Source organism: Podarcis cretensis (genome assembly GCF_951804945.1).
Source record: "Podarcis cretensis genome assembly, chromosome: 2".
NCBI classification, from domain to species: domain Eukaryota; kingdom Metazoa; phylum Chordata; class Lepidosauria; order Squamata; family Lacertidae; genus Podarcis; species Podarcis cretensis.
In genome coordinates this window covers 76,545,248-76,568,629 of record NC_137171.1, presented here as the reverse complement: position 1 = coordinate 76,568,629, position 23,382 = coordinate 76,545,248, and the positions used below count along the sequence as shown (strand labels likewise).

Sequence of the window (23,382 nt, the reverse complement as noted above, 5' to 3'; positions counted from 1 at the left end):
ATCTTTCTCAGTACTGTACCACCCTTCCTACATAGCCCACTGCTGCTCCATCAAAAAAGGGAACATATGATTCTATTATTGTAAATCAGCACATAACCCTTTATCCTCAGCATGCCACTTAAAGTGTTCTGCTTTAGTTCATTTATATATAACAGAGGCAAGGAAGGGCCTTTTCAGCTGACAAGTGGGACCCAAGTAAGTAAGGAAGGTAAAAAAAATTATCATTATTATTCAATACGATTTACAAAGTTGAAAACAAAATCTTTTCTTTACTATTTTTACTGAATTATTTAATAGTCCTGTACAATATTCACATGGCCTGAACTTGAGGGCCTCCAAAAAGTCCTGGTATTGGTCCCAGAAATCAAAGCAGCACTCAAGTCATTTTGATATTCTCTTCACATATAATCTGTATTGAAGTCATATGCATCATCCAGGTCACTAGTCTTCTCTATGTTGGGTTGCTTACCTTCAGAAGGGGAAAAAAAAAAGTCAGGCTGAAATGCTTGCTCAAGGTGACATTAGTCTTTTGAAATTCATTAATTTTAATAAATGTACCTGTGGGTAACTTCCCCAAGTCTGCATTGTTTGCTTTTAGCTCTTCAGAGGTTGTTTTGCCGCTTGCTGTTCTGTTGCTTTCCTGAAACAAGGTGACAGGAATTCAAAAAGTCAACATGATCGCACTGCTGGTAATTAAACATTTTTCTAAAAGCCAAAGGCACTGCATATTACAGTGGTGCCTCGGGTTACGAACGCTTCTGGTTACGAGCTCTGCTAACCCGGAAGTAGCTGCTCCTGGTTGCAAACTTTGCCCCAGGATACGAACGGAAAACGCGTGCCTGAGGCGTGCGAGCAGCGGGAGGCCCCATTAGCGAAAGTGCGCCTCAGGATAAGAACAGTTTCAGCTTAAGAATGGACCTCCAGAACAAATTAAGTTTGTAAGCAGAGGTACCACTGAATTTCCAACAGGAAGCTATTTGCCTGTTTAGGCAACACATGCAAATTCAAAAATAACCTACAAGTGTAGGTTGTACTGTCTCGACAGTGTACCCTTTTCTTCATGGATAAGGACTGAGGCCAAGAACTCCACCCTCTCCACACGACTCTCAATATATTATTAATCTTGGTGCTCACAGATGTACCTCTTCAATATCACTTTCTATTTCATCCTCCTCTTCATCTTCTCCGTCAGTTAATTCCTCCTCATCTTCACTCGCTTCTGTCTTCTCCAAGTCCACTACTTCCTCTGGCAGTTCACTCTCTTCTATTATGCCCTCGGTGAAGCCAAGAGATTGAAAGGCGATGCTGCTTGCCTCATTAGGATATTTGCTACCTGTAAAAGAAATGTCCATTTATGCTATATGGGCAGAACTGTTGAAAGTGCTTTCCCAAAAGACAAATGCTCTGGTCCAATTTCTACCAAAACGGTTTCACATTTTAAGTGAACTGCATCAGAAAACATCAAAGGTGCAAGATGCTCAATTCATTTCCTAGCTTCAGTTGTATATATTTGTCAGCACAGCACACTCAGGAGAATTAAGTTTACATCTCTCACTATAATCAAGATTCCATGGCACCTAAGACAGTGATGCCACTGTTTGTTTGGATGCACAGAACTCAGTGGTAGCCCCTGAAAACTGAGCCACCTCTCAACTGCATAGCTCTGTCTGGCCACTCATGCTAGAAGCTTAATAAGCTTCAGGAGATGTCTCTTAGGTGTATAAAATAATGCTGCCCACTAACAAACTAAGTAGCATAACATAGCAAAACAACAACTGTTCTGAAACTCACATCTTAAGACCCAAGATTATTTGGTATACCAGCATCACCTTTTATGGTACTTTTGTTATCTTCTTCCAGATCCTGAAGATTAAAAGCCTGTTGTGCTGCTGCTACGATTTCACGGGAAAGGTGTGGCGACAGAGTCCATGCTGGAGGAGGCCGTGAATAGTAACTCACTTTAGCCCTAAGAGGGGGGTGGGGAAGAAAATTGTTTACAAAGGATCTAAAAACCAGGAATTTGCCCTATTTATTCAGGAGAAGCAGAGGGCTGGAGAGCTGGCTTTACACTGTGTAAATTGCAAGGGGCTGGCTAGCAGACAAGGCACTCTGGTCCTGCCTCCCAGGAGTTAGCATTTAATTGTACACTCCCAATTTTCCACCTTGTTTCTGGGGCTGTAGCTGACCCCAACGGCGTTTCCATGCGCTGCTCTGGCTCGCCAGTAGCGGCTTAGTCATGCTGGCCGCATGACCTGGAAGCTGTACGCCGGCTCCCTCGGCCAATAAAGCAAGATGAGCGCCGCAACCCCAGAGTCGGTCACGACTTGACCTAATGGTCAGGGGTCCCTTTACCTTTAGCTGACCCCAAAAAAGGGAGGGGAGGTGGCAACTAGCAGAGAGAAAGACTCAAGTAGCAGCACTGCAGGGAAGTGCAGAAGTTGGGCAAGGAGGGGTGAGAGAGAGGTTCTCCTTCACCACACCATGTTCTTTTAAGCACAGCACCTACTTCTCAGCAGCAAATCTTTCATGCAGACAAATGAGAACATATTTACCCTGTCCAATCGTACAGAAATAGTTTGGCTGCACTTTCTGTATCAGGAAGACCTCCTTTCTTCAGCATTCCTCTCTTTTGAGCAAGCAGAGTTAAGAACTCCAGAGAGTTTCTGTAGTCTGGGATGTTGTAGTGCAGCATAATCTGAAATAATAATAAAAAGAGAGCCTCGGGTGTACACCAGATTCTCCAACATCACTCGTAAGCCCAAGCCTTTTAATGGCAAGAACAGCATTTTCTTGCTCCAGTTTACATATCTAGACCACGGCAGAAAGCAGAAGTGGGTCAAAGCTCCTTAGGAAGCACCATTAAGCACAAAGCAAGATCAGAGTTGGATCTGATGTCTTCACTGGAACAGTAAGACATAACAAATATCCTCATTTCTCACTTGGCTAATACAGTAATAAGCATGAATCTGTTCAATGATGGGGCATATAAAACTTGAAATTCATATTTTATAACCCAACCAAATTATCAGTTGTGATCGGTTTAAACTTTTTAAAGATTGCACTTTTAAATAATTACAGTATGTGTTGGGACCTCATAGTGAAGAGCAGGTAAGGAATAAAGTAAACGAGCATTAACTTGCTGAATCTTATCTGATTTAATCTAAGGAGTCTGACATGATTGGCAAACATAGACGGTTTTATCTGTGTGAACTTGATGCTACACAACTGCTACTGACCCTTGCCAGAAAGCAAACCAAGAGCTATTTTATCAATACAATTAATAAAATAGATGGAGAGAACCTGTGGCATTTTGGGTGCTAGTGGATGTCAACTCCAATTAGTTCCAGCTAGCATGGCCAATGAACAGGGATGGTGGCAGTTTTAGTCCAACTACACTAGGAGGGCCACTGGTTCCCCATAAGTGCAACAAATGTGCAAGCTAAACACACCCGAGGCCAATAAATTACTGGGAAACTATACAATAGCTTTACCTGCTGTTTGCAGCAATGCTTCAGAATAGCATCTACTGAACCAACTAAGTTTTCAGCATCAATGTCTGCAGTACTTCTCAGTGCCAAAGCAAGAGCAGAGTTGGAAGGCGCTGCAATGATACATGGACTATCTAACATCCTGATCTGTTTGTCGATGTGAACTATTTGTAGACACCTTTAAAAGAACACACACACAATGAGCATGGGGGAGGGGGTTATAGAAAAAACAAACTCCAGGAAATATTCGACAAATACGCAAATCATAAAGCAGGAGTGGAAAAGGTGTGGCGCTCCCAAACTCCCATCATTATCAGCCAGCAATGCTGAGGGATGATGGGAGTTGTAGTTCAGCAATGTCTGGAAAACCAAAGGTTCCCCATCCTTGCCATACAGAATCAAAGCATTAGGCCTGGGCTAAATGGGAGTCTTTCCAGAAAGCAAAACGTTAAACACTGAAGATAGCAAAATCTGCATGTCAGGTTGCAATTACTGGGATATGCATGGTTATTCTCCACTATGTACCTGTTTACTCTTGATTCAATTCCCATGATCTCTTCTGACAGGTCTGGTCCAATGAAGTCAAAACAACAGGTCTAGTTTCACAACTAGCAAAGCTGACACAATTTAATTAAACATTTTATAGCACTCTGCTTAACAATAGTAAAGGCAAAGGGACCCCTGACCATTAGGTCCAGCCGTGGCCGACTCTGGGGTTGCGGCGCTCATCTCGCTTTATTGGCTGAGGGAGCCAGTGTACAGCTTCCAGGTCATGAGGCCAGCATGACTAAGCCGCTTCTGGCGAACCAGAGCAGCGCACGGAAACGCTGTTTATCTTCCCGCCAGAGCGGTACCTATTTATCTACTTGCACTTTGACGTGCTTTCAAACTGCTAGGTTGGCAGGAGCAGGGACCGAGCAACGGGAGCTCATCCCGTCACGGGGATTCGAACCGCCAACCTTTTGATCAGCAAGTCCTAGGCTCTGTGGTTTAACCCAGAGCGCCACCCGCGTCCCTCCTGATTAACAATAAGGAAGATTATATCCATTTGATTGCCAATTTGAAAATCGCTATGCAATGGGAAAGCTGAAAATGAAATATGTCATTGTTAGAATGGTTCCTCACCCCGTCCTAACAATACATCTCCCTAATGGGATCTCTTTTGTGTAAGTGGAGAGAAGAAGTCGAACCACAGGAGGGAGCTTAGTGAAGTTGAATGGCAATGCTTGAAAAACGTTGTACCATGAAAGGAAACTAACTTAGTGAGGCCTCTGACTGGTCCCACGTCGCAGGCATGCACCTCTTTCAGACTATTGATTACGCTGCTTTTCCCTGTGTTAGGAAAACCTGAAGGCCAAGATACAAAATAAAAACAAAGGTGCATTAGTAACCAAATGTGGCATGCTAGGTATTATCTGAAGAGGAAAGTTTGCATTTTCTTGGGAAAGAAATCTGCTCATGCTACCATACCAGCATTTGCCCAGTGGAGGTAGAACCCCAATCACATAACTTGCACTGCATCATAGCTCTTTTCTTCCCCATCTGTACGATTCACAATTTCCATGAAGACATTGCTTAAGCTCTTTGTTCCCAGTGAAGTCTAAGTGTGTTCAGCTGCAGCTCCTCGCATGAATCCCTTGCCCTCTCCTCTACCAGTTCTCTCTGCACCCAACTTTGGATTGTAAGTATCTTGGGAAGAGATGACTGTTCATGCTGTTAGTACAAATAATTCTAAGAGCAACCTTCCTTTCCATTCATCGATCCCAGAAGAAATGGCCAGAGCAAGTGTGAGCCAGAACATTTCACACATACTCCCCCCCCCCCAAAGTGCAGTTGGAAAGATTAAATGTAAAGATGGTTCCTTCCCCTTCTTGGTGGAGTGAGTGTCAATAGAACTCTCCCACCCCCACATGAGATGTTTGTTTAGGTGGGATTCTATCCCAAGTTCAAAACACACCCGGGAGTAAAAACATCATCTTCAAGTTAAATTATCCTCCAGGAAGACTGCTTACTTGGGAGGAATATCGTGGTATATATTCAATCTCCACTTCGTTTTCTTTGCCCACCCTTGCAATATTGCTGAGGGAGCCATGAGGGCCGTGGCATGCAGACCGCAAGAGAAATGTTTGTAGGTGGCACTGCCACCTTCTGATTTTTGGCGCCAATTTGTTCTCTAAAAATATTTCACCTACAGGTGTGTGAGATACACCCATTTCAAAGCTGCCTGCGGAGCGAGATCAGAGTTGGATCTGAAGTCTTCACAATAATCTAAGACAAAAGCATATATCCTCATTTCTCACTCCAGTGACAACAACAGTATAATCTCTAGGATCCTGGCCATGCACATGGTGTTTGGAGCTCATACTGGGGCTTTTCAAGTACATCATTCCCACCGCACGTCCCTGAAAGGCTACAGCTAAAGGTAGGGGGCCTTTTTTGAATTGCCACCATGTGATACCACATAACCACTAAAACTGCTGCAGTGCTCAGACAGATTATTACTGCAACCCAAGGAACTCCATGTAGACCAAAAAATGGGGCACTTACCCACCACACCAACCTGAATAACTCTCTCTTTAGTTACACTGTGCTCTCGAAGGAGTTTTAGCAGGCACTCACTCCCAAAACATAAGCTGGATCTCGATAAATCAAGATATGCACTACGTCTCTTTGTGTGCTTCTTTTCTTGCTGTAGATTTAAATTAAGATGGGGTACGTCAGCATCAGAGGAAATGATTTCATAAGGCAATGTGTTTAAAACAGGAACACATTTAAAAAACGCAGATCCTGTGCACCAAATGGGGGAAAACACCTTTTTCATACCACCCTTCATCTGAGGATCACTTTACATTATAAAAACACAGAAGCCCATACCACAGTAACAAACAAGAGCAATACCCCTCTAAGTTTAAAAGGCCACAGAATTTTGTAAAGGCCTGGAAGAAGAGGAATGTTTTTGCCTGGCACCTAAAGATATGTAATGAAGGCGCCAGACGAGCCTCTCTTGAAGAGAGCATTCCACAATCAGGGAGCCATTGCAGAGAAGGCCCGTTCTCGAGTTGCTGCCCACCAGACTTCTCATGGAGGGGAAACACGAATTTTTAAAATAATAACAATAATAAAACAAAAGACAAAAGACCCACCAAAGACAATGGAGTTAAGCTATCCACAACTAATCAAAATCCAGGGCAGTGGGAACACCGTTCCCACACTGATGTATTAATGGGAGCATGTTTGTTGCGGGAAAAGAACAGCGCCAGCGCATGTAAATCTGCATCCACACAACCCCCCCCCCCAGTCAAGAACACCAATTGGCTAAAGGGTCTTGACCAGGCATACACATAGAAGGTAAATATACTGTTACAACCTGTTAGAATGGAGGGAATGCAGTTTTGTATTAGGATTTTCTCTCTCTCTCCCTCTCGCCCCCATAACATTCCATGCAAGCAACACATAGTCCAGCACTGTCGAAAAGAGGACGGGCTGCTCTTACCACAGTTTTGTCTTTTTGCTGCATCGCAGATTTAAAAGCAACGGTTGGCAGTTCCTGGTTTAAATAATCCAGCCATTTCTCCAAGTTCTCTTTCGGTATTAGGTCTGAAAGATAACATCACCACAAACCACAATGTGCAAAAATTAGGCAGTGATTACATTGCTGGTGATAAAATGGTTTCAAGGAACGGCAGCTGCGTTAAGTCTGTTCAGTGGATTTGTTAGGTACTGATGCAATGGATGAAGCATATTCCAACCCATGAAAACATGCCACAAGATACTTTGCAAATTCAAAGATGACTGTATCCCATCCCCTTTAGATGTGAGGAACTGCTTTATTTCCCTTGGTTTAGAGGAAAATCCAAATGCTAAAAAAACAACCCAATACAGTCACCCATTTGTGCACATTTAATTCACATGCGACTGTGCATACGAACCGCCCAGGAAACCTAGAAGTTGGGGGACAGTCCTGAATAGCCCCAGCAAAGCCCCTCTTTGGGCTGCAGGGAAGGTCTCTTTGAGAACCACAGCGGAGCTTTGCTGAGGCTCCCGGTGAACAGCTGACATGTGGGGAAATGGCTGCTGTGGCTGTTGCTAAAACTACCCTATTGCAACCAGAACAGTGAGCTCAGAGTTGGATCTGACAGTCTTCAGAGCTACATCAGTATCATTTTGTATCTTCCTCATAGCTCACATTCCACTGGAATGTTATTTAACTGGTTGCCTGTACAAGTCCGCTAGGTAGTGAAACTTGGATTTAAGTTAATCCCACCCTACTGATGCCAGATGAAAAGTATCTTGATACCAAACAAAAGCCATTACTTGTGATATAGCTTATTATTAAACACAGAAGGGCATACTTCTAAGTAAACACATTTACTTCCATTCCTAGGCATCACACATTATAATGAAACCACTAATCATTTGGGCTTAACTAAACTAATAGGTATTTGTAGGATTAAAAAAAAGGTTATTTGCACTTACCAATTTTATTTAAAACTAGCAGTATTTTTTTCTCTCCTTCCATCTGACTAACAAGTTGCTCCACCTGTGGGCACCTGCTGCCTAGAGGGTCTCTAGCATCTAAGACTTCCAGCACTACGTCAGAAGCTTCAATCACCTAAACAGCAACAGGGGAAGGGTGCACATTCCAGAGTCAAAATCTGCACAGAAATGTTGTCACCATGCGCATTTGTAAGGAGTAGTTAAGATAAGGGCACTTTCTCTCATATAACTGAATCTTAACATCTGTTTGAAAGCAGCCATCTCATTATTTTCAGAACCGTACAAAACCAATGACATCTTTCTTTGCGATGGTCAAAATACAAAGAGAGAAACACAACCATTTTCAAAACCAGTTGGGACCACTTGGAAAACAGGGCAATGATGGAGTCCCCAGTAAAAGAGAATGTCACACAGCTGAAATGAAGGCATTAGGTTCCCTGGATGGTAAATAGCCACAGTGAAAGAGTTTTTCACATGACTGTAAAAAAATTACCTTTTTAAGCTCCTTGCAAAAGAATTTCCGTGACTTTTTCTCTAACTGCCGGCTTGCCTTTGCTTTTTGTTTAGCGGCTGATTTCTAAGATAAAGTAGATACAGATATGAAAGTTTAGTATACAGGAATCTAACATCACTTAGAACCGAAAAACTGATCATCAGGACTTCAATCTTTTAAAGCAACAAGAACACAAAATTACATGACACGTTACCGCACTGGCCCATATATAAGCCGCACCTGCAAATAAGCCACACCTTTAAAATTGAAAAGGGGGGGGGGAGAGAGAAAAAAAGACAATACCTGGGCTGCTCTCGGGGGTGGGGGGGGGGGCGGAGCCACACCACTTTGCTGGCAGCGGGTGGGCAACACGCCATTGCCCTGCACTCCCAGGCTGGCAGTGTAAGGTCACGAATATAAGCCGCACTTTACTTTTCACAGTCAGATTTTTTTTGGGGGGGGGAGGTGCGGCTTTTATTCAGGCCAATATGGTAAGTGCTCTGTGCAAGTATTTGGAAGAGACTCCTTTCAGCCCTACAAAACGTCATACCTGGAATGGGGGAAAATTAAAATTTATATATAAATAAATAAATTCCCAAGTATTAGCCTACATTTTGGGGAAAAGTTCAGTTGGATCTGTCTGAATAAAACAAACTTCTGCTCATGCAGTGGGACTTCTCTTTCCTTCCCTCCTCCTGAGGCCTCCCCCATCTACTCTGTTTCAAAGCATACCATGTAGGGTGTGCTTGTGGTGGGGGGTGGCCCACAATTGGAAGGCTCTGGGTGGATTTGGCGTCTGGCCATTTTAGGCAAATGGAGGGGAATGTTGCCAAACTAGAAAGCAAGGGAACTGCAAAAGCCTCAACTGGCACAGATGTTTGGCACAGTATTGGGATGCCATTATTCCAAATGTCACAAATGATTTTTTTCATGTTTTGTGGAGTATTTCTGATTTAAGTGAAATGCATACCTTTTCAGAAAGCTTTACTTTAGCAGCATCCTTTTTATTAGCTTCTTGTTTGCGTTTCTTTTCTAGCCCCTTTTGCCGATCAAGCTTCTGTTGTTTCTTTAGTTCTTCACGCTGCTCACATGCACAAACACACAAAGGCACCAAGTTATATGCAGGATCTCCTACTGTATTCAGAAAAGCACTACAGCTACCCAGAATTCGACTGTGTTTTGTGTTGCAAACACCACCTTACAATCTTGAAAATGAAGCATATTAATAAAGGACAGTGGGAGAACGCCATGTCAGTGCTGAACCAGTTGCTAAGTTCCACTTTCCCTCTGTTTGAGAGCTTGTGAAGTCACACAGAAGCAAATGCCAAAGCGTTTCAACACTTTGTGCTGAAAGTGCAGCAGAAATGCCAGTGCTGCAGCCCAGGTTAATTACTCAAATTAGAATATTAACCACAAATGTTGCTGGACTAATTGAACACACTAAGAAATCAAAGCTAGCAAGTACTAGGTAGGTCAGAAGTGGGGAATCTGTTTTAGCCCAACCTCTGCACGGTGTCTTTATACAGTAGGATAGTTCATACAGATACCTCTCTTTATCCTCTGCCCAGAAAAGAGAGGCATTCTCAGAGTTCAAGGACACATCCCAGCCAGGCAAAAACACTAGGGGTATGAAACAGGGCTTGTCAGGGAAGTGGCCTGGGAAGTTTTCCAAGAACTGGGCAGAGAGGCCTGGAGGTCAGTATTTGTTCCCTGGACCCAAGGCTCTTCATCCTGTTACAGGTGAACCACTGACTGCTGAAAGTAGACAGTGATTCACCACAGAGTTCCATGACAATACAGTGGTACCTCGGGTTAAGTACTTAATTCGTTCTGGAGGTCCGTACTTAACCTGAAGCTGTTCTTAACCTGAAGCACCACTTTAGCTAATGGGGCCTCCCACTGCTGCCACGCCGCTGCCACATGATTTCTGTTCTCATCCTGAAGCAAAGTTCTTAACCTGAAGCACTATTTCTGGGTTAGCGGAGTCTGTTACCTGAAATGTATGTAACCCGAGGTACCACTGTATTCCATGAATATGCAAGTTGTTTTACCCTTTGTTTTCTTTGTTCTGCTTCCCGAAGAACCTGCTCCTTGAAAGGTGCTGCATTGGGAACTCCGAGATCTTTCTTTGGCTTTTTGTGCCCACGTTTCTTGGCTTCCTTCCGGACTTTTCTGTTGTGTTCTCGCACCTGTAACCAACAATGGGCAGATTTTTCTATTAAAAGATGCTAACGTTTGTTCACTATAGCTGTTCACCCATATAGATTCTTCATTACACTGTGATCTGTGTTTTGTATACAGGTAACTCACAACTTACATGCATTTAGCTTTATACGCTTGGTTAATAATAATAATAATAATAATAATAATAACAACAACAATAATACGGGCAGGCGTTCAGGAAAAAAGACTCCTGCAGCCAACCAGAAGCTGCGTTGGACATTCGGGTTCCAAAGAACGTTCGCAAACCGGAACACTCACTTCCAGGGCTGTGGCGTTCAGGAGCCAAAACGTTTGACTCGCAATGCGTTCGAGATTCAAGGTACGACTGTAGTAGATTGCACACTGCTAACTTACCTTTTTCTGTATTTTAAACCGTTTGTGGCAGGTCATACGCTTACTAGCTTTCTTCAACTCTGAAATATAAAAAGTCCAAAGGTAAATAAATGTCTGCAGATCCAAGCCAACAATAACGGGTTAAATGCATGCCGCAACCTTCTCCTCCACAAATATGATCCGAAACACCATAAAATACACATAATACAGTATAAAATCATACCACTTATAGACAGCAGGTGGAGGATTACATTTCTAACACCACCCTCCCAAAAAATCATTCCAAATATGAAACCAGCATACCAGGCAAAGGGCTGTTCCTTCCCGGTATGCAATTCTATCCACAAGTTTTGTTTTTAAGGTGGAAGTGCATTCAGAAGTGGCATCTCCACCTGCAGCCTTAAGTATATACTCAGTGTTCTGTGCTACACATGCATGTGTAGCACAGCCTTAGATTGCACTACAGGAGCAGAAATCAAAGACTTCAACCTCCATTGCCATATCCATCGCATCCGCAGAAACTGCTTTGTCATGACCCAACACTACCAGTATTGATTCAACCCTATGCCAATCTCTATAGTGTTCAGTGAGACATGCTTTCTAAGGGAGGCATAGGCAAACTCCGGCCCTCCAGATGTTTGGGACTACAATTCCCACCATCCCTACCTAACAGGACCAGTGGTCAGGGATGATGGGAATTGTAGTCCCAAACATCTGGAGGGCCAGAGTTTGCCTGTGCATGTTCTAAGGGCATAGGAAGCTTCCCAAAAAAATAGTGTACAATCAGGTGTGCCAGACCGGGGGGGGGGGGGCAGGGGTCTTCTACTAACGAAAAAAGAATTAATATAATTATACAATGAAATGAGTCAGTACATATGCAGAAGAGCAGAGACATCTGCCTAATAGTGTCAGCCTTCCTTAACCTTGGGTCCCTAGATATTGTTGAACTACAAATGCCAACATCCCTGACCGACTGCCATGCTGGCTGGAGATGATGGAAGTTATACAGTGGTGCCTCGCAAGACGAAAAGAATCCGTTCCGCGATTCTCTTCGTCTAGCGGTTTTTTCGTCTTGCAAAGCAAGCCCATTGACGGCTTAGCGGATTAGCGCTATTAGCGGCTTTGAAAAAGGGGAAAAAACCCGCAGGCCCATAGGAAATTCGTTTTGCGAAGCACCTCCAAAACGGAAAACCCTTTCGTCTAGCGGGTTTTCCGTCTTGCGAGGCACCACTGTAATCTAACAACATCTACAGACCCCAGCCTGGGAAAGGCTGATATACCTAGGTAGAGTTAAACAACCTGCAGGCCAATGAAAGGGTCCTCCATCTCTAGAACTTACCTCCTGGAAGCTGTGTTTATGGCTACAGCCTTTGCTGTGCATGTTTACTCAGATGCTAAGTTTGGTTGATTTCATTGGGAGTTAAAAGTGTGCAAAGGACTGCAGGCTAAACATACACTGAAGTAAAAGCAGGAAAGGTGTTTGGATGGTACATGCCCAAGATCTTGAAATCCTTGCATGGGAAGGTTTTGTCCTTCACTATTCAGCTTCTTGCTGTTGAGAACCTTTCCGGGTTTACAAGCATACATTTTAAACAGCCGGAAGTCTTCGCCAAAAGTGGAAAGACAGCTAACCCCTCCCTCTCTTATAGATTAAGAGCAAAGACAGACAGACCAGTTCATCTTCAGTAGCAGCCACAATTTGCCATGTCTTTAGGATTGTTACAAGGGAGCCTTATAGCCTCCAAATGTTGCAGCCTTCAACTCCCATTAGCTCCAGCCAGTGTAAGTCAGCCAAAAATTCTCTGAGATATCAGTTGCCCCCTTCTGCCCAGTCTTTCCCAAACACCTGGGGGGGGGGTTGGTGCTCTATATAGGGGAGCATCAACAGTCCGTTTTGAGAGGGCAAAACTTAGCAGTGAGTGAGGTTTCAGACGGCGAAAAGGACACGGAAAGATTGGAAGCAAGGGAAAAAAACACTGGGAGACCAAAACATTACAAGAAAAACGGGCCCGTGGACTGGAGAAAGGTGGAAAAACGGCCCGAGGAGCGAGGTGGGAAGCACCCGAAGGAGAAGCAAGGGAACAGCCAAGGGGATCCTCTTCACGTTGCTTGACCTTTTAATGGAAGGCCAAAAGCGGGTTAGGGGTTTGCAGAGGCCCAGCAAGAGGATGGGTGCATCACTGCTTTAAAAAAATGTTTAGGGGCACTCTTATTCTCCTACTGATATTGAAATACTGCCCCTCAATGAGGCCAAACTTAGATTCACAAAATGTTCAGGGGTCTGCGTCCCCCACTGGGCGCAGTTCTCAAATCCCGCTGGCGAGTTTCGCCGCGCGGGCACGTGGCCTGTCACTGTAGGCGGAGATCGCGGGGGGCTGGATGGACCTTTGGCCTGATCCAGGCAGGCCTTTTCTGAGTTAGGAAACCTAAGTTCCTGAGTTAGACCCAGAAGCGCCTCTCCAATACAGGAAGCACCTCGCGTCCTGAGACCCCGCGGCCGAAGAGCCCAGGCCACTTTCCCGCCTCCATGGAGGCCGCGGTTCGCAAGAGGGGCTGCAAAGAACTGGCCCGCCAAGGCGCACATTGGCCTGGCCGCCCACGGGAGAGGCTGCGAGGCGACCTTTCCACCTCCAGCCCGCAGCCCTTAAGCAGCGGCAGAAGCAGCAGCCGCCCCTCTCCCCCTCCCCAGCAGCGCTTACTGGGTCGCCTCATGGCTGCCGCGCAGAAGCTGCTCCTCGCTCGTCTCCGTCCTCCGCCTCGTCTGCGCGGCTCTCCACGTGGAAGGAGGAACACCCGAGGCTCGGCCGTAAAGCGCCGCCCGCTCTCTTCCCCCCTCCCTGTCGCGCTCCCGGCCGGCGCTTGGCGGCCGAGGCTGGCTGCTTTTGCGACAGCGGCGGGCTCCCCTGCGAGCGAGTGAGCGAGCGAGGCTGAGCGGCAACAGTGGCGGCGACGCCGACAGCGCGGGGGGCCGTGGCGGCGACGGGGGCTGAGCGCGGCCGCGGCTGCAGGAGGCGGGGGAGCGGCGTCGGCGGCGGCTGGGTAAGGCGAGGCGGCGGGCGAGCGAGCGAGCGAGGCGGCGCTGGGCAGGGCGCTCGCGGGGAGGGCAGGGCAGGCAGGAGGCCGCGGCGGGTTTCCCTTTGTGTGGCTGCGGAGCTGCTGGCGGGTCGCTTTCGCCCCTGACCCTCTGCCCGCCCTGCCTCACCGCCTCCTCATTTCCCCCTTCGCCCACCCACCCGCTCGCTCCCCACACGCATCCCCAGTCGCCCCCCAGATGGAACAAGAGCTTGGCCCTCGGAAGACCCTGAATGAACTCCTAACCCTCTTTCCCCCCACTCTGAATTCACACGCCTCTCTCACACGCGACATCACTTTGCTTGTTTCTTGTTCGCAGCTGGTTTTCCTTCTCCTCTTAAACCTTACCCCCTCCCCACCCACCCCCATTTATATATTGGCTTGGTTTGTTTTGTTTTCCTTCAACGGCGATTTTGGAAAACTTTTAATTTTTCCCTCTCGAAATTGCAAGCATGAACTTCCGCATGTGAGAAAATGATCTGAAGTTTTCACAGTGGTACGGGAGCAGGACGCACTGCACTTGTCAAAAGCGACACTGGTCTCTTCTCTGAGAGATCTACCCCGCCTTACATTTTAAGCATATGGAGGTGGCTGGCCCCCCCATTTCCCATATTAATACCGTCTAGAAAAATAAAGTTAGTACTTCGGGTGGTCACTGCATGTCCTTTAAGACCATGACTTAAAGCGTAAAGTGGAGTGCTGCTCCTTTCTAAAAAGTTACACTGTTGAGAAAGTGACAAACAGGATGAATGAAAAATGTTGGAATTGTGCACATGGTACTTCAGCAAATATAGATAGTGCTACTATCTGATGTAAGGGCTATTGCATTTCTAAGGGCTGGTTTTCTGTGTTTAAATTTCAGAAAGGCTTACATTTAGGTGGAACATATATTTTAGAAAGATATCAAATACAGTGTTTCCTACATAAGAAGTGCTATGTTTCTCATTGCTAGGGAAGCATTCCTTGGTGCGTTTGTTTGAAACTAACTGTAAAAGCCTTAAGAGACTACTATCAGGTGGTATTTCCATATATTATCTAACTTACTGACAAATTCTGAAATGGGCTGGATCTCTTGTTGACAGCCTGGGCTGGCAGGCTGCTGAAAACATTCTTGCTTAGACAAGCCTACCCAGATGATTAGAAAGCTATATAAATTTTAATCTGTTTTAGTATTTTAACTTTTGATATGGTTTAAACTATTGTTGTATAATTTTATTATTTTATCTTTTTGTAAATCACTATGAGGGTTTTTTGTTTTTGTTTTGTTTCCCTAACACTTTTTTTTCTGCTGAAAATTTTCATCCCTTAGCTATCTGCAGGTAGGTGTGAAAGTTAAGCAAGAAAATGACACAAAGGAAAGAATTTCTCCCAGCCTGATCTGGGTCGGGTCATTCCGATTTGGCTTAGGGAAGCGGGCACATTTGCTTTGGGTTAAAAAAAAGTGAGGAATTCTAAAAAAGGGGTTCATTGATGTAAAGGTAACATCTAGTTAACCTGAAGGGATACAGAGTAAGCTGCACATAGACTGTCTTATAATAATCCTATATTCAGTTTACCAATTCATGACTGACAGTAGGAAGATATATATTACAAGGAAAACACTGTAGATGATTCACAAAATTAAAGTTGGTATTCAAAGCAACACTAAGGGAAACATTTCATCAGTGCTTGGATTTCTCCTTGTGTGACAGAACATTGTCTTGCTCTTCTCCCCAGAGGCCCTCTAAATCTGTTCTGGAGGTTTCACCAACACTCTAGAGCATAATTTGGGGTGGGGTAGATGGAGAAGTGGGGGAAACCCCATTTAATACTGCCCTAAGTTTCCAATCTTGGACTCTACTTAGAAAATCAGGTTTCAGTTCTCTCTACTCATTGATTGCTACTTCTGAATAAGCAGGTATATAGGATTAAACTGAAAGTCCCATTTACGTTTGTGTGATGAACTTCTGAAAAAACATAGATAGGATTATGCTGTGTGATGGTAAATAGCATTCCTGACTACTGCTGCCCTCCAGAAAACCAGGAGCAAAACAGGTCCTGGAGTACCTCTATACTGCATACCTGCTCTCTCAGGAGGTGTGATACAACAGGTAAATCCCAGATCATTTGAATCTTCAAGCATCAGTTCCTCTGGGTTCATTTCATTTGTCAGTATCAGTCTATAACTTCATCTGAGCATTGGCTCATGGAATCCACACCTGGCTTGGATGTACAATAAAAACAAAGTTGGGTGTTGCCAATATAGTAATCATTCAAAACTATGAGTGATATGTCTCAGTACTCCATATAGATGCTAAGTGGTTGATATGTAGGCGTGTTTGTATAGTTTTTGCATTTTCAAAATAAATACAATTATTGACGTTGTAATAAAACATAGATGCATGTTTCTGATGATGCGGACAGTACTAGACTTTTCTATTTTTGATCACACTATGCTGTGGATACCAATCAACATATTCTTTATAATGAAGTATTTAAAAATATTTAAACTATTATGATTTGTGAACTGCTTATGCTATATGGGCAGTGAATCCCATACAATTATAGCCTCATTCTTGGAATTATGTGACTTGATTATTGCAGTTCTGCCCTATGAAAAACAATAGGAGTTTTAAGATCGTAATCTAATACTGCGCATGGGGAGTTTCATGTGCTCAACAGGAGTTCCTCTTTCTCTTCTCTCATTTGAGTGCCTTCCAGATTTTCTCTGGAGGATCCCCCAACCCTCTTGCTCAAATTTTGAAGGGGGGGGGCTGCAGAGGAGAGGAAGGGGAAGTTCCATTGTGCTAGTGGAAGTCTGTTGCGATATTGGAACAGTGGCATTGAATATGACCCTTCCAGTTTTTGTCGGAATAGGACTGTACCCTTTGTTTACATGATAAAAGAATGCACTTTTAGTTCTGAGCTTAAAATAGGGCTCAGGAACCCATGTACCTCCAAATGTTGTTGAACTTCAATTTGTAGGTATGATGGGATTTGTAATGCAACAATATCTAGGCAGCCTTTCTCAACATGTGGATCTCCAGAAGTTGTTAAACTACAACTCCCATCACCCCTAGCTAGCAAGGCCAGAGCTCAGGGATAATGGGAGTTGTAGTCCAACAACATCTGGGGACCCACAGGTTGAGAACCACTGATAGAGGGTCACAGTTTCCCCAGCCCTGGAATGTTATGTGAATGGGGTCTTTGTGAAATGGCAATGGCCTAATATAGCTACTGCATTTTCTCTGTTTTGTGTATATCTTTCCTTAACCATTCTTCTTGATTCCTTAATTTACCTATTCTTCCCTTTGTTTTCCCTTTGTTTTTCTTTCCTTTTGTTGTCTTCTCTTTCAGTTTTGCCTGTACTAATACAACTGCTGAATTGGTGCTTTAAGGATTTGCCTTTTCTCAGTTTCTTTACTTGCCTATCAGACATAATGAGGAGACTGGCTTTTCGTGGTGCTGGTTGTACTCTGGTAAATCTGGTAATTTACTGATAATGTGTGTGCCATTTTGTCCTCTTTCACACATCTCAGGCATTTTTGTTTCGTATTTGGCATGACAGATCATACTTGTTCATTTACCTCGTTCATGAGTTTTTAATTAATCTTGCTCTCGGGGGGGGGGGGGAATGCAAATTTTTAACAAAATTACTCTAGAGTAGTGATCATGAGCGGTATCCAACTAAGTTCTAATTAGAGTAGACTCACTGGGAGAAATTTAGCATTGTGCTGCAGCAATAGCTCTCTCAATGCAAGTCTTTCTGCTTGTCAGATAGAACAATCGCCCCTTCCCTGCACACTTTTCTGTGGTGTTCTCCCAACTACCACAAAACAAATTTCTGGCGGAAGAGACAGATGGAAGTCCTGGTGTGGGCTTTTGCTAGTGGCACTTGTTAGTTGAATCCTGTCCATTGAAACTAGTGGACCCAAGTTAGTCATGCCTATCAATTTCAATGGATCTACTCTGAGTAGGTCTAACCGTGACTAGAGCCCAATATTTTCTTTTTCTTTTTTAAAAGGAGTGGATAATGTAGTTAGGGGGGTGTTGTAGGTCTGAATGTGCAGCCTATTTTGTGTTAGTTACCACTTTGGAAACCAGTTAGATTTTATTTTATTTTATTTTTCATTTCCAAAATTAGTGATTAGAGTTAGAATAGCACTGTGCATTAAGAGTGCTGCTATTTGTTTTTTAATGAATGAATATGGAATAATGCTTCTGGATCCTTTGTTGATTGCTTGTTTAAGGCTGGATTTGGTATTTTATGGAGTATCAAAATAGCATTTATACGTTGCAGAAGTAAAAACATTGGGTTAAGTTCATTGTAGTCTGAATGATTTTCATGCTATCTGTTCTTCAGACTCTTTGACCAGTTCAGGGAAATTAGTTCTATATGTATTGTGTCCGCAGTTTGATCAAAAGACTACAAAAGAATAGTTGAATAGAGTTTGCTTTCTTTAAATGTGGAGGTTGTTCCTTCTGTTTCAACTGCGCATTCTTCATGTTAAACATTAATACTCTTTGAAAAAGTAGTTGTTTTAGCATTTGGAGGAAGTTAAGAAGGAAATGTGTATGGATAGACCCTTCCAACATTGTTTTGAACATCAGGCCACAATGCTTCTATTTTTAAAAACCTTGTCTGTTAGGCAAATTTGTGGGCTAGTCATGCCCATAAGTCCTGAAGGCATATTATTTTCAGTATTGGAGGCAGTAAATAGGCCTTTGAATTTCTATTGTTGGTGATCAGAAGTGGGATAGTGTTACTGTGCTCATGTCCTACTTTGTCTGGTTGGCCACTGTGAGAACAAAATTCTGCACTAAATAGGCAGGGTTCTCCTGACTGGTGCACTCTCCAGGAAATTTCCATTTCACGTGGCTTTCTGTGGCATGTCTGACATAATTATTCCAATCCAGAGAAAGTTAGTAATACTTGTCAGCACAATCCTAACCATGTCTTCTCAGAAGTACTGTATGTTCTGTTGAATTCAGTGGGCCTTAATCAGTGTTAGAAAATCCCCCAGGCCTGGGTCCAGTTCCAACCACATGGAGATCTCTGGATACCAGGTTGGTGACTGACATCTCCATCTGGCTAGCTTCTCCAGCTTTCTTAAGCAGGTAAGCATAAGAGATTATTTATGGCATTTATATCCCACCCTTTTCTCCAAGGAGTACATGGTTCACCTCGCTCCTCAGTTAATCCCTACAATGACCCTGTGAGGTAGGTTAAGAGGCTGTGAGATGGCCCAAGGTTATCCAGTGAGCTTCATGACTGAGTGGGGATTTGAACCCTGATCTCCCATGTCCAACACACTAACCACTACACCACACTGGCTTCTACTTTTGCTAAAGGACAGCTATATAAATTAAGTAGGTAAATAAGTATAGGGAAAGCAAAATGTCACTTAGAGAATGATCTGAAATATTTTCCTTGAAGCTTGAATTTGTTTTATTCTGGATTATTTTTTTTCCTGCGTTGTTTTATTGGATGTTTTGATGTGTTGTAAAACACTTTGAGATTCTTTCTTTAAAATATAAAGTAGTATAGAAATGAAATTAATAACAACAGAAGCAGCAGCAACCACAAATCCCACCGCAAAAAAGGTGCCTAGCTATTCTGTTGTAGCGACTGTAACCCAGGTTTAAGGTGCCATTTAGCAATTAGCTGATATATCTGAGTTTCTAACCCTGGTCTTAATCCCAGGTAAACAGAATTAGAATTGCAGCCTAAATCTTGTTGAAATCAATAGTGTGAGATAATTATGACTCACTTGTCCTCTGTTGATTTTATAGGATCTTAAGTGCTTTTTCTAGATCAGGACTTATGTGAGAAATAGTCCTGAGGGACGGGTTACATGTTGTTTGGGCTTACCTTGGTAAGACCTGCTTCCTCCTGCAGTAACATTTAGAAGTTCTTACTATGTGACACATTCTCACGTTTCTCTATCCCAAGTCCATATAACTGACTATATTTGGTGGGTGAGGGAAACGTGCCGTTTGATGTGGTTTCGTGTGGTAAGCGCTTTAGACATTACTGAAAGGATGGGAAAGGCCATGGGGGTGCAGTTTTGGTGTAGCATGTCATCTTATTCTCCGTTATTCCACTACCACTAACTAAAGTAACAATACTAGAGATTTTGAATAATATTTTCTTTTCAAGATCTTGAGAGAGCTTTTTGTAAGTACTAGATTAGTTTAGATCAGGCACGTCCAACTCCAAAGAGACTGCGATCTACTCCCACTATAAAAAAAACTGGCAGTGATCTACCCATTGCCATTGCCAAGAGTTGTTGAACTTTTTTGCAGAGGGAGGTCAGAGTTGTTGAGATTTGGGGGGGAATCAGGAGAACCACAGAAACCGCATCAATTGATCCCACGATTGACCTAGAAACCCCCCCCCCCAATTGAACAGCACATTGTGATTGACCTTTTGGACATTCCAGGTTTAGATAATGGATTATGTCCAACCCTCCAGAACAGATTTAGGCAGGGGCGTGCAGAAGGGTGGAGAGGAGGGCGACATTGTTGGATGTCACTCAGTATTTTTTAAATTCATTGTAAATTTTCTGATTTTTTACACTTGTAGCTGTAAAAGTTGTGCTCCTTAAAGTCACAGTCATGTACTGTGGTCAGAGACACCTGCCTGGACCTGCAAAAATAGATTAATTGCACCTGCCAGATTGAGATGATGCCTAGTGACTCACAAACTGGGTATATTCACTTTACAGTCAGATTATTATTATTATTTTTAAAAAATGTCTAAACAGAATTGGGCCATAATGTAGTTGTTTAGAAAAAAATTGTTTGAACTAATAATTGTGGACCATAATATAGTTGTTTAGAAAAAATTGTTTGCACTAATAATTGTGGTAGTATAGTCGTACCTTGGTTCTTGAACGTAATCCGTTCCGGAAGTCTGTTTGATTCCGGAAACGTTCAAAAACCAAGGAGCGGTTTCCAATTGACTGCAGGAGCTTCCTGCACTCAATCGGAAGCCGTGTTGGACGTTCAGGTTCCAAAGAACATTCGAAAACCAAAACATTTCTGGGTTTTCGGCGTTCAGGAGCCAAAATGTATGAGTATCAAGGCGTTCAGTAACCAAGGTACGACTGTCTAGGTTTTACACATTTTCTTACATTCTTTTTAAGTTGGGGGGGGGGGGAGAGGACATCTTTCATTCAGAACTGATGCTGTCATTGGATCACTAACCAAGAAGAGAGAGGTTTTGTTGTGACTACCCTATGAGCTATTTGGTCTTGGGACTCGTAGCAGGTGGCATGGTGCAAAGTGAATCAATCATTTTGCTGCCTTGCACCTCTCCCTCCAGATAAGCAGTAGTGACTCACTTGCCAGGAGGTTAGGTAAGTGCCTCTGCTTTTGCCCCAGCGCACTGCGTGCTACTGCTTGGAACCATTCTCTAGTATAGAGATATGAAAGTCCAGCGGTTGGGGCAGGGGGAAATAGAGGAGCTGGATTTCCCTCCGTGTTCTGTACTTTTTCTGGGCCTTCACATCTTCTCTAGCATTCTCAAAGGCTGCAGGCCACAGTAAAATTTGTAATGGACTTTGCAGCCTTGTCTGAACTGTGGGCAGATGTTAGATTTTTCTGCTTAGACTATCAGCAATACATGCAATAAAATCTGTATGATATATAGGAACGCTGCATCAGAATTGGTACTCTCACATATGTCTTGACTTTAATACTCATTACTTCATTATGTTTTTGTCATCCATACACCTTGATATTACAGTGATGACTTGGCTTAAGTAAAACCACACTAAATGGATTGCTTTGTTGGGCAAGCTTGCAGAATGTTGGTCAAGAGTTTAGCTGTGTAGCATCAGAAAGTGTCACTATTTCAATTATGTAGAATTCAGAGGAAATTTAGGTTCCACTTCTTGTCACCCTGTGAGTTACAGGATAGAAAGCCTCATGTTTAAGAGCGCTTTTTTTAATTATAGAAGAAGTTGGATTCCATGGGTTCCAAGAGGCGAAGGGCTACCTCTCCTTCCAGCAGTGCCAGTGGAGATTTTGATGATGGCCACCACTCCACAACTACACCAGGCCCAAGCAGGAAGAGGAGAAGACTCTCCAACCTCCCTACAGTCGATCCTGTAAGTATTTTTTAAATGTCATGCTACCATGCAAATAGACTGAATACACGACTGCTATTCTTTTACAAAGAAGTTGAAATATCACTTAACTCCTAGATTTTTCTAGGAGCCCAAAGCAAGTGGAGTGGCTAAGAACATGTGCTGTAAGACTAGCGCTACCACTTAAAATCTTAGCTCAGTTTTGAATTCAACAGGTAGTTTAATCCAAGTTGTTGCCCTTCATCCTCAGCCTCTCATCTATAATATGGAGAATCTAATGCAGTCCGTATAGGGTTCTTGTAAGGAGACCAAGAATGCATATTAAGCATTTTTACCACTTCGGAAAAAGCATTATATCAATATTTAGTTTTACTGCAATTTGGGTCTTGTTGAGAGCTGCCCAGAGTGGCTGTGGCAACCCAGTCAATTGGGCAGCATATAAATATATTGTTATTATTATTATTATTCATTGGCTTTGTGTTTTAGATCGCTGTATGCCATGAATTATACAACACAATCAGAGATTACAAAGATGAACAAGGGAGGCTTCTATGTGAGCTTTTCATTAGGGCCCCCAAACGAAGGTAAGCGTGTAAGATTTGTTGATAAGAAAGCTAAGGTACGGCTGCCATTGCAAGAGCTATTGAGTTGTAATCTGTGCAAGTACAATAATATGCTTAGAAGTGTGGAAATGCCTACCCCATCCTCCCCAGTGCGCCCCCCTGCTCCCCAGAAGACCTTTTACACTAGCTGCCTCCACTCCACATCCCAGGTCATTTCTGTCATCGTTTAGCATACCATATAGTAATATGTTTAACTCTTTGTTGTGTGCTTCAAAGCTTCTGATGTACAGCTGAACTTAGATTTTGTTTCTTTTGTGGTTTCAGCTTTTTTGACATTGCAATATTTTTTTAGGGTATTGAGCAAAACATTAACGACATAGCTGAGCAATGTTACCCTCAAGAATTCATTGGATTAGGGGCAGCTAACCTCTGGCTCTCCAGATGCTGTTGGACTCCCCAGTCTGCATAGTCAGTGGTTGGAGATGATAGAAGTTGTGGTCCAACAATGTGTGGAGGGCTTCAGATTAGCCACACTAGCATTAGAGAAAAAGTTGGCTTTTGTGACTGTGTTAACTTTGAATTTTTGCATAAAACCTTAAGGTGTATTATGACAGAGTTGCATTGCTGTGAAAAATATAGGG

At 43.4% G+C, this 23,382-nt stretch overlaps 2 protein-coding genes across 19 annotated transcripts in view; one reads left to right on the top strand and one right to left on the bottom strand.

The window, feature by feature from the left end:
- Window positions 1–263: 263 nt before the first annotated feature.
- On the bottom strand, window positions 264–13,860 carry GNL3 (G protein nucleolar 3). Its single transcript, XM_079967234.1, has 15 exons — window positions 13,734–13,860; window positions 11,056–11,114; window positions 10,530–10,667; window positions 9,449–9,559; window positions 8,479–8,562; window positions 7,965–8,100; window positions 6,982–7,085; window positions 6,036–6,177; window positions 4,748–4,835; window positions 3,492–3,666; window positions 2,553–2,695; window positions 1,830–1,966; window positions 1,143–1,333; window positions 559–640; window positions 264–469 (listed from the first exon to the last, which is right to left on the bottom strand). The coding sequence occupies exons 1-15, from the start codon at window positions 13,744–13,746 to the stop codon at window positions 399–401; spliced, it is 1,674 nt and encodes a 557-aa protein (XP_079823360.1). The 5' UTR covers window positions 13,747–13,860; the 3' UTR covers window positions 264–398.
- A 119-nt stretch (window positions 13,861–13,979) lies between these two features.
- The window catches only part of PBRM1 (polybromo 1), a 57,670-nt gene continuing 48,267 nt past the window's right edge, over window positions 13,980–23,382 (top strand). For 8 of the 18 annotated variants that reach the window (XM_079967211.1, XM_079967222.1, XM_079967210.1 and 5 more), the window contains exons 1-3: window positions 17,443–17,573; window positions 22,047–22,199; window positions 22,665–22,762. In XM_079967211.1, the coding sequence (XP_079823337.1) occupies window positions 17,526–17,573; window positions 22,047–22,199; window positions 22,665–22,762 (299 nt within the window). In that variant the 5' untranslated portion in view covers window positions 17,443–17,525. Of the gene's footprint in view, window positions 14,074–17,442; window positions 17,574–22,046; window positions 22,200–22,664; window positions 22,763–23,382 lie in introns of those variants that run through there. The other 10 variants (XM_079967214.1, XM_079967213.1, XM_079967223.1 and 7 more) reach the window with 6 other exon arrangements.